The following is a 10344-nucleotide window of genomic DNA, read 5'->3' as shown; positions in this document are numbered from 1 at the left end:
TGGTTATGAATCGGGCTGCAAACCTTAAGGTCAGCGGTTCGAAACTACCAGCTGCTCCGCGGGAGAAAGATGAGGCTTTCTACTCCCGTACAGATTTACACCCTCGGAAACCCCTGTACAGGGTCGCTATGGGTCGGAACCGACTCCACGGCACTTAACAACAACAACAACGACACTACCAGAGCTCCTTAAGCCATGATTGGTTGTCCATAAAATAGGGATAGCAATATGTTATGATGCTCAAATGAGATGGATGTAAACTCAGAAGGCCTATACAATTGGAAGGTATTGCTAAATTGAACTGAGTAAGAATCAACATTATCAGACTCTTAGAATTCCTTATTCCCAATATTCCTGGAATTCAGAAGAGGGAGTATAAAAGGGGATATGTATAAGTAAGCATTTAGGTAGTCCTTGAAAACTGTGGGAGGTTTGAACACCAACAAGTGAGAACATTTCAAGAGTCCAAAACAAAGACTTAGAATTGGGAATATGTGAGTTACATTCAAGAAATAATGAAGGTATAAACTCCGGTAGCAAAGGATTTGGACCGAAGAGCAGTAGACAATGAAGTCAAGGATGTATGGTGGGGTGAGGTTTTAGGGGTTCTTCATAGCCAGGCTTTGCTGCCAGAGACTGCAAGGAGCCAGCGGATAGATGAATGGCATTTTTTAATTGAACTAATCTGGCAACAGGGCAAAGATGAGACCAGAACAAGGCGTGGAACTATTCAATTCATTATAGTGCTCCCCGTCTGTTGGCCTTAACTCCTGTGGTCCTTAAGCCTAGTGGGAATCCACAGTGGTGCAGTCAGTTGTAAGAGTGAGGCAGATTTGAATGTTGTCAGAAATCAGTTCACAAGTGTTCTTTCATTCCTCTGCTAGTTCCTTCCCTCTTGTTTGGCTACTTATTCAATTATCTCAGTTTTTTGTTGTTTCTAAGCTGCTTTCACATTTTTTCATCGTTTGCAAATGATGGTCTTTGTCACCTCTTCCCATCTGTACCTCATTATTTTCCCTTTTAATATTAAACAAAAATTGTGCTTAGCAGGCACTCGGATTGTTAATTGGAACGCCGAAGGTACGTCTTGCACAGTGGTATTGTAATTACCTCCCTGTATCTTCTCAATTGTTTTCCTCCCTGTTCACATCAGAAACTGAAAATATCACTCTGCCCCTTGATCTCAGCAATGTTCTAAGTGCTTTGGAGCTGGTTATTTCAGAATGGGCTTCAACGCTTGATAAGCTCTGTTCAGGCCTGACTGGGAATCTTCTCAGGCAGCAAGTCTGCAATGAGTGCAGTTGATCTGAGAAAGTGGTCCTGTAGCCACGGGGAATGTGCTAGAAATGCATCTTCTCAGGTCCCACCCTAGACTTAACTAAATTAGAAGTACTGGGGGCAGAGCAAAGCCTCTGGTGGTGGTGGTGTGCCGTGGAATCTGTTCTTTACCGGGACATAAAGCCTTATCTTTCTCCTGTGGAACAGCTGGTAGTTTTGAACTACTGATCTTGTGGTTCACAGCCTGATTCATAACCACTATGCTACCAGAGCTCCTTCAAGTACCTGCTAAAGTTTGAGAACTACTCTGTGAGGGAAACTTCAGAGAGATGGGGACAGAGACTTCAGGAAGTGCCAGTTGAGTATCAAGGACAATGACTTCCCTTTGAATTGTTGCTAGAAGTGGGGTTTTGTTCTCAGAACCTTCTCCTTGAGGAGAAGAAACCTGTGTAGCCTTGTGATTTTGGAATATTTTTAAAGTCAGTCTTTAGTAAGGACTATTAAATCTTCCTATTCAAGAGCCTTAGTTGGGTATGATATTATTAAATAGATGAAGAGATTTATCTTCCACTGTTGTCAAGTCTTGTTTTCCTCCATATAGATATCTGGGAGCACAGTGACTCCATATGATAAGCACTGGACTGTGAACCACAAAGTCTGTGGTTCAAGCCCACTACTCGCTCCATAAGAGAAAGATGAGACTTTCTGTTCCTGTGAAGATTTACAGCTTCAAACGCCCTATATGGGGTTGCTATGAGTCAGAAACAACTTGACTCAACATCAACAAGATATACATTTCTAAATACGGATATGCTTTATTTGGTTGTTAAGAGAAAATAGTTGGTCTTTCACCCACCATCCTACAATGAATCTAAGAACTTCTTTATTGCAGTTCTTTCCAAGGTGACCATAGAGTCTTGTCCACAACCATCAATTTGCCTAAGGATTCAATGCAAGTATTGATTCCCTGACTGTAAGAGCCTAGGAATGAATGTGGTTGGTCAGCTACCAAGTATCCTGTGCCCATTAATTACTAAATCATTAATTAGCCAAGATCAAGCTAGTGACAGTCAAACTTTCTACTACCAGAGACAGAACTAGTGTTTTCTTTTGTTGATTTAAATTCTATTGACAACACGGAGGCAGAGTTGTGGTTCAGGGGTAGCATTCTCTGCTTCCACAGGGAGACCAGGTGTGATTTCTGGCCAGTGTACCTCAAGTAAAGTCACCATCACCATTCATCCATCTGTCAGTGGATGTTGCTAAGATGATGAACAGTTTTAAGCAGAGCTTCTAGACTTAAGACGAACTAGGAAGACGCACCTGCTGATATTCTTCCGACAGTCAGTGAAAACCCTGTTGATCCTGTTGTGTTTGGGGTCACCACGAGTCTGGGCAACTCAATGGGTGCTAACAACAATCTCATGTGGGTGTGTCTCCTCAAACAGGTAATTCCCATTTGTTGTTGTTATTAAGTACCGTACCGTGGAGTCCATTCGGACTCATAGTGACCTTGCACAGGGTTTCCGAGGCTGTAAATCTTTACAGGAGCAGAAAGCCTCATCTTTCTCACGTGGAACAGCTGGTAGTTTCGAACTGCCGACTTTGAGGTTAGCAGCCTGATTCGTAACCACTACACTACTAGAGCTCCTTTTTATGTGTATAAAATTCAGGGTCACGTTCCTTTGTGGATTAATTTAATTTAATAATTTAATTTAATTTAAATGTTTTCTGGCTATGGAAACTCTGTACCTAGACCTAGGAAATGTTCTGATTTTTTTTAAATATAAGGGATAGGAGTTTGTATTTCACTCTCCATCCTACAATTAGAATTAATCCTCATTGATATAGCCAGTCCTTTTGTTGTTGAATTATATCTTCTATTTTTATAAGATCTGTGAATTTCTCCATGGGTCATTTCCATTTGCGGAATGAAATTATGGGGCTTTGGAATCTATGCTCTGTGGTCTCTGATTGTGTGAGTCCACAGACTATGGCACTTGTGGGATTTATCTCAGAGGGGATCCTGATAAGTGGTTTTGTTCCCACTTGAGAAAAGCTGGCAGGACATTTCTCCCGGGGCTCTCATGGCAAGCGAGAAAGAATGGAAAGGAATCGAGAACTGTCTCCCTGAACACTCTGGTCCTTGTTTTACAATTTCCTGCTCTCCTCCCAAGAGCTTCATATTATATGTGAGTTTCTACTGTCAGTGAACTGCAGCCAGAGGAAAATTCACCACCATTAGCATCAGCATCATAATTTACTTCCTTTATTATTTCAACTTAAAGGTTGTGACTTAATGACATGAAAAGCTCACTATACCAGTTCTAAGGTTTTGAAAGAAGTACTAGAGAACAGGACTGTTACAGTTTCAGCACTCTGCTTTGTAAAGCAGGGCTGTTGTTGGGGTGTGTTTGCAACACAGTGTCCTCTAGCTTACAGGCCCCCTCATCATTGTGGGATAAGAACAACATAGGAAGGGGCACCAAGTGACAGAGAAGGCAGAGAACAACGGAAAGAAACTGACAAAACATGGATCCTTACGCTATTTTGAGCTTCAGTTTTAATATGTTGTTGTTGTTGTTAGGTGCCATCGAGTCGGTACTGACTCATAGTGACCCTATGCAGAGCAGAACGAAACACTGCCCGATCCTGGACCAACCTCACTACTGTTTCCACACTTGAGTCTATTGATGCTGCCACTTGGCCAATCCAACTTGTTGGGGTCTTCCTCTTTTTCTCTGACCCTCTACCTTACCAAACATGATATCCTTCTCTAGCGACTGTTCCCTCCTGACAATATGTCTGAAGTATGAGAGACGAAGTTTGGCTATCTTGGCCTCCAAGGAGCACTCTGGCTGCACTTCTTCCAAAACGGATCTATTGGTTCTTTTGGCAGCCCATGGTACTTTCAATATTCTCCTCCAACATCATAACTCAACTGCATCAATTCTTCTATGGTCTTCCTTATTCACTGTCCAGCTTTCACATGCATATGAGGTTATTGAAAATACCATGGCTTGGGTCAGGGGCACCTTAGTCCTCAAGCTGACATCTTTGCTCTTCAACACTTTAAAAAGGTCTTTTGCAGCAGATTTGCCTAATGCAATATGTCGTCTGATTTCTTGACTGCTTTCTTGACTTCCATGAGTGTTGATAGTTGATCCAAGAAGAATGAAGTCTTTGACATCTTCAATCTTTTCTCCGTTGATAAGAATGTTGTTTACTAGTCTAGTGGTGAGGATTTTTGTTTTCTTCACATTGAGATGCAATCCATATAGAAGGCTGTGCTCTTCGTTCTTCATCAGTAAAGGTTTTAAGTCCTCTTCACTTTCAACAAGCAAGGTTGTATCATCTGCATATCGCATGTTGTTAATGAGTCTTCCTCCAATCCTGATGCCCCATTTTAACATATATTAATATATGTTGAACCAAAACATCTGCAAGGACATTGAGCTACCATGTCTTTTCCCACCTGGTTCATGCACTACCACAGTCTAGCATGTAACTTTCCCAGCTAGATGTATTTCAAGGTTACCAACAAATTAACGACAGAGGCCAAGAATTAATAATAGCAATAATAGTATATTATAATAATAGTTGTTGTTGTGAAGTGCCGTCGAGTCGGTTCTGACCCCTAGTGACCCTGTATAGGTTTTCCGAGGAGCAGCTGGTGAGCTTGAACCACCGACCCTGAAGTTCAAACAGCTTTGCAGTCTGGCGCATTAACCCACAGCACCACACCAGGACTCCATAAAAATAGTAGAGAAGTAAATTATGCTGCTGGGGAATTTATCGGACCCTCAACTAAACCTATAATACTGCATTTTTACACAGATAACATGCGTTGTTATACAAGTGTTTTCCCCAAGCCACATAACTCCTTGCACATTAGTTTTCTGTGAGGGATACAGGAGGTATATGCATGTGCATGTTATTTACATGGACATAATTATATGTGAAAAATATGTGAGCTATACCAGTAATTGTTTTAACAGTAAAGTAATAACTGTTTGACATTGATGAAGTAATACAGGGTTTTCCTTAACAGACTTGGAAACTAACTAAAGCTTTTCTCTGTTTCCTTGACTGGATTCAGTCTTAATGAATACTAATTCATAATGCATTACTAAGTCACTGCTGGCGTCTGTCAATACATGAGTATATTACTGATCTACAAATCTCCCCACCTTCATCGATTCTCAAAATATTCGTCATTTCTGCCTTAGTAGCATATGGTACCTGTGGTCCCTAAAGCAAAGGAATACTTTGTCTCCTCATGCCTTGGACTCTACAAGGCAGCCCTGGGTTATGAACGAGATCCGTTCATATCTGTTCAATAAGTGGAATTTGTAGGTGAGTCAGAACAGGTGCATGTGGTTCTAATTTAACCTTACTTGAGTGCAAGAAAAGGCTTGAAGGCTTTTCAGTGATTAAAAAGCTGTGTGTGCACCAAGGGCAGAATTTGTTGTGAGTAGGGCTGGGCTCAGTCCTTTCAAAGTGGCGGCAGCAAATGTACATAGCATTAAAGGGCAAATCTTTCTTACATCAAGTGTTTGTAACCTGAGGCCTGCCTGCAGATTTCTGGTCAACCTAGTCTTGTTCCTTTCACCAAAATAGCGTGTCTAGGAATTCTGACGCCGTGTTAGTCTGTGGGTCTCGTTCTTGATATGAAACAAACCCCACAAAGGCCTGGGAATTGTACACATGTCACTTTTTCACTGTAAGCTTCGCTTTTCCTTTTTAAAAACCTCTAATTAGTACCTGTGTAGGAGCATAGGACAGCAGTAATGGGCACGCCAGCTAACCAGATTCCATGGTGTCTGTCCCCTCCTTTCTCTGTCTTGGTGAACACCTGGCAGTTGCCATTTCTTTGGTAAAAGACCTGTTTTTCAGTGTTTTTTGTTCAGTCCGCTTAGTGTGCACATGTACGTAGTTACTGTCACTGCTTGCTTGGGGAGCAGGGGGCTTCTGAGTATTTGTGACTTGGAAGATGACAAAGGGCACGTTTGACTTGTATTCGAGATGAAGAATGAATCAATTCAGTGCATGTCACATGATTGGAATGCCCCACAGGTGGACTTGTCATATCTCGAAAGGGGTCCCCCTCCCTGAACTCTGCAGACCCCTGCGTGTTGGCCAACCCAGCATTGTCCTAATGGAAGTACAACTATACTAACTGGTATTGACGTCAGAGATTTCCCAAGTGGCGATGATAATGGGAAATCCTCCATCTGCACTTCTCAAGTTTGCTCCCTCTTGCTTCCTGTTTAGGAAAAGGTTTTGCTTCTCCCCACACTCCTTGCCTCTCCCAGTCCCCAAGCCCCACGGTTCTTCCTGTTGCTGGCCTGGGTGTCCCCACCTGCGTACTGATAACAGGGTACTATGAATTTCCATTCACAACTTTGAGATGCTTCCGAGGCTTTCTTGCTTCCCACTGAGCCCAAACCTTGGGACTTTTCACACACTGGTCCTCTGACCAGTATAGATGCGGGAAAGTACACGGAAGCCACGTACCAGTTTGTATAGCGTACCCTTTTGAACTGCCTACTCTTAAGCAAAGTAGAGTGTGCTGGGGGGTTGCACTGGCTGCTTGACACACACAAAGGCAATTAACCTGCATGCCAAAAAAAAAAAAAAGAATTAACCCTTAGAGCACTGCATCAGATTCTTCAATGTTTTGTTTTATGGTCTAGAATCTTACCATTTGGGCTGTACTTTTCCCCAGACCCGAGGGCTGTACATCCACCAGGATCCTCTCCTGCACAGCTTCCTTGAGATACTCCTGGATCCTTCATTTATATAAATTATTTATAAATTTATAAATTTGGAAGTCCAAAACAGAACCCCTGTGCTTACTTGAACAATGACTCCACTTCCAATGGTCTGAAGGCTACGAAGGGCTGTGTATGAGGAGAGAAGTCAGTTCTTTAAGGGTTAATATGAAACGAAGGAATTTGGCAGTCTCTTCTGCTGGTCCTTCTTCCAGAGTGTCTGCATGATCCTCTTTAGATTCTTAGCTCACCTGATGAATGATGATAAAAACAATATTCATATGATTAAGAAAAACAACAAAAAGATTGAAGTCTGAATGGTTCAATGGAAAGACCTCCTTGGCAATGCTTGCTTGATGATCACGGGGAGGGGTGGGGAAGAAAGCCCAAATGTTTAATTTTATGAGCATTTATTTTGTCCTCTACTCCAGGCACCATCACATCCCAGCATTGTGAAAACTTGAACGATGCTTTTCATTTACCTCTTGCTTTTTCTTCTTCCCGTCCAACAGCCCAATCGAATCCTGCCAGAATTTCTACAAAGATTTCACATTACAGATCGACATGGCTTTCAACGTGTTCTTTCTTCTCTACTTTGGCTTGCGGGTGAGTTTGAGCAACATTACCCAGTGGCGGGATGGGGAGCAGTGAACTCTGGGGTCTAGGGATCCGCCCCCACAAATATCTGAAGCCCAGGTTTTCTAGGAAAGGAAACGTGCTCGCATTCTGATCTTCAGTCTTTTAGCAAGAGAGCCCTTTTCTTAGCTGAACATTTTTTGGAATACATGTTAATTTTATTTCAGGGATGAAAATAGAGGTCCAAATGACTCTTAATGCCCTCTGGCAGACTGTGGCTCAGTCCACTGTTCAGTCATAAATACATTTTTTCTTTAAAAAATAAGTAGGTAAAAAATACTTCGACTCTTAAAATTAGGTTTTGTAGTGCCAAACTTAGCCAAGCACTGAAGGAGATAAGACTTTGGGGTTTTGAAATTATATGAGACTCTCTTAAAGAAGAGAGCTATGCAGATTTACATGGATTTGTGTGGGTGAGAATGTTTGCACACATGCTTTATTTATAATTACGTTTACATTAGAGAGTCCAGTGAAAGTAAGATCACTCTCCGTCCTTAAGATGCTGTTGAAAACCACAGGAAAACATACTGCCAATTCTATCGCTAAGGCTAGCACATCATATAGTATGTTTTCAAAAAAGAATTCTAAGATAAAAATAGCAAATGATTAGAATAGATACAAGAACTGCAATATCTTCTTCCACACTCCCAGGAAAAAAACCAAAACGTACCCTTTGGGGAAGAGTATAGATTCAATATTGACAGCATGCGTCTAATATACTTCTCTTCTTTCTTCTTTCCCCAGTTTATTGCAGCCAATGATAAGCTGTGGTTCTGGTTGGAAGTGAACTCTGTGGTAGATTTCTTCACGGTGCCTCCCGTGTTTGTGTCTGTGTACTTAAATAGAAGCTGGCTTGGTAAGTCAACCTCCCTTCTCCTGGCTGGACGAGTCATGAGTATCTAGGAATCTAGGGTAGAGACCTTTGCTATCCTCATAGAAAGAAAGTGTTCGCACACTAATGGAAGTTGGTGGTGACAGTTGTTTGGCGCAGCTGGCCACAGGTAGGACTGCAGATAATGCTAACTCCGGTCTTACGTTGTCTAACTCCGGGCGTCGCCACTCTCCCAGCCAGTCATCTGTGTTCATGGGTCTATCACATTTCATTTAGGAACTTGGAGTCAAGACTGGTCAAATAAGTCCATGAGGACAAGGCTGACTTTCCAAATGGTTGGTTCAGGGCCTGGAAGGCTGCCTGCCCATCCCTTCTGTTTGCTGCCTTGTTTTGTGATCAATGGGCTTTGCATGGTTTCTTTATAGTCACGAGGTCCTTGTGGAGAAAGGGAGTCACCCCTCAGCTTACAGGAAGCCCAGCTCCTTCCTGGATTCAGAGACCTTCCCTTGGAGCTATGCACAAACATTACTTTCTGGCTCAGGACTTTGCCAATTTGGTGTCAGCTCTCTCGGAGGATGGTCATGGCAGCCAAGGGCTTTGAGAGATGGCGCGGAGCTTCTCTTTGCTGTGCTGATTAATTGGCCCTCTGAAGTCAGAGTGTTTCTGTTGCCAGTGGACCTGTTGGAGATGAAGTGAGGCTAACAGTAGCCTGAGAGGGTTATCTGCGGATTCTTTCCGCACTTATGTGTATAGTTTGGGGGATTTGCTTATTTTTTTAAGCAATATGTATGTATTATAATGAGCAAAACGTTCAAAGACGCATAAATAAAACATGAATCATCTGTTACACGCACCTCTGCCTTCTCCTCAAGATGACCAGTGTGACTACTCTTCTGCCTCTTTCTTTAATGCTCAGTCTACCCAAAACAAACATGATGTTTGAGAGGGGCTGACTTGTATACAAAATCCAACCAAACAAACACAAAAACCGTTTCAAATAATACACCTTGTAGTGTAATTTGTTTCTATCTTACTAATAGATTGTGGACATCCCTTTCACCCCGTAACAATTGATTTGATCATTGCTGTTGTCTATATAATGCCTGTAATAAGTTGAGTCGGTTCTGGCTAATAACAAACCTGTGTAGGGTTTCTGAGGAACAGCTGGTGGGTTTGGACTGCCGACCTTGTGGTTCACAGTCCAGTGTTGTTCCTACAGTGCCAATTGAATTCCATAATTTGTTCACAACACAGTTTATTCAGTTACTTAATGGCTTTCTTTTCCCCTTTTTGTTATTATAAACAATGGTTTAATAAATACCTTCATATATATATATATAGTTCTTGTTAAGTGCCATCAAGTCCGTTCCAACTCATAGTGACCTGGTATAGGGTTTCTGAGAAGTGACTGGTGAGCTTGAACCACTGACCTTGAGGTTCAAACCGACTTTGCAGTCTAGCACATTAACACACAGTACCACGTCAGGACTCCATATATATATATATATACACATACACAGTCCTGTAGCTATGCTGTGTGGTTGTTATGTCCCATCGAGTCGGTTCCGACCCATAGCGACCTTGGATAGGGTTTCCGAGGAGCAACTAGTGAGCTTGAACCACCAACCTTGCAGTTCAAACAGCTTTGCAGGCTGGGGCATTAACCCACAGTGCCACACCAGGACTTTGTATCTATTATTGTTTTTGTTGTTAAGTGCCATCGAGTCATTACCGACTCATAGCCACCCTATGCACAGCAGAACAAAACACTGCCTAATCCTGGACCAACCTCACTATTGTTGCCATGCTTGAGCCCATTGATGC

At 42.3% G+C, this 10344-nt stretch overlaps 1 protein-coding gene across 31 annotated transcripts in view; it reads left to right on the top strand.

The window, feature by feature from the left end:
* Positions 1-10344, top strand: part of KCNMA1 (potassium large conductance calcium-activated channel, subfamily M, alpha member 1) — a 1077241-nt gene that overhangs the window by 606328 nt on the left and 460569 nt on the right. For all 31 annotated transcript variants that reach the window (XM_006837432.1, XM_006837421.1, XM_006837418.1 and 28 more), the window contains 2 exons: positions 7565-7658; positions 8433-8544. In XM_006837432.1, coding sequence (XP_006837495.1) covers positions 7565-7658; positions 8433-8544 — 206 coding nt within the window. The remainder of the gene's footprint in view (positions 1-7564; positions 7659-8432; positions 8545-10344) is intronic.

Source organism: Chrysochloris asiatica, unplaced genomic scaffold (assembly GCF_000296735.1).
Source record: "Chrysochloris asiatica unplaced genomic scaffold, ChrAsi1.0 scaffold00020, whole genome shotgun sequence".
Taxonomy (NCBI): Eukaryota; Metazoa; Chordata; class Mammalia; order Afrosoricida; family Chrysochloridae; genus Chrysochloris; species Chrysochloris asiatica.
Note: the sequence above shows the minus strand (reverse complement) of the source record. Positions and strands in the feature narration are given on the sequence as shown.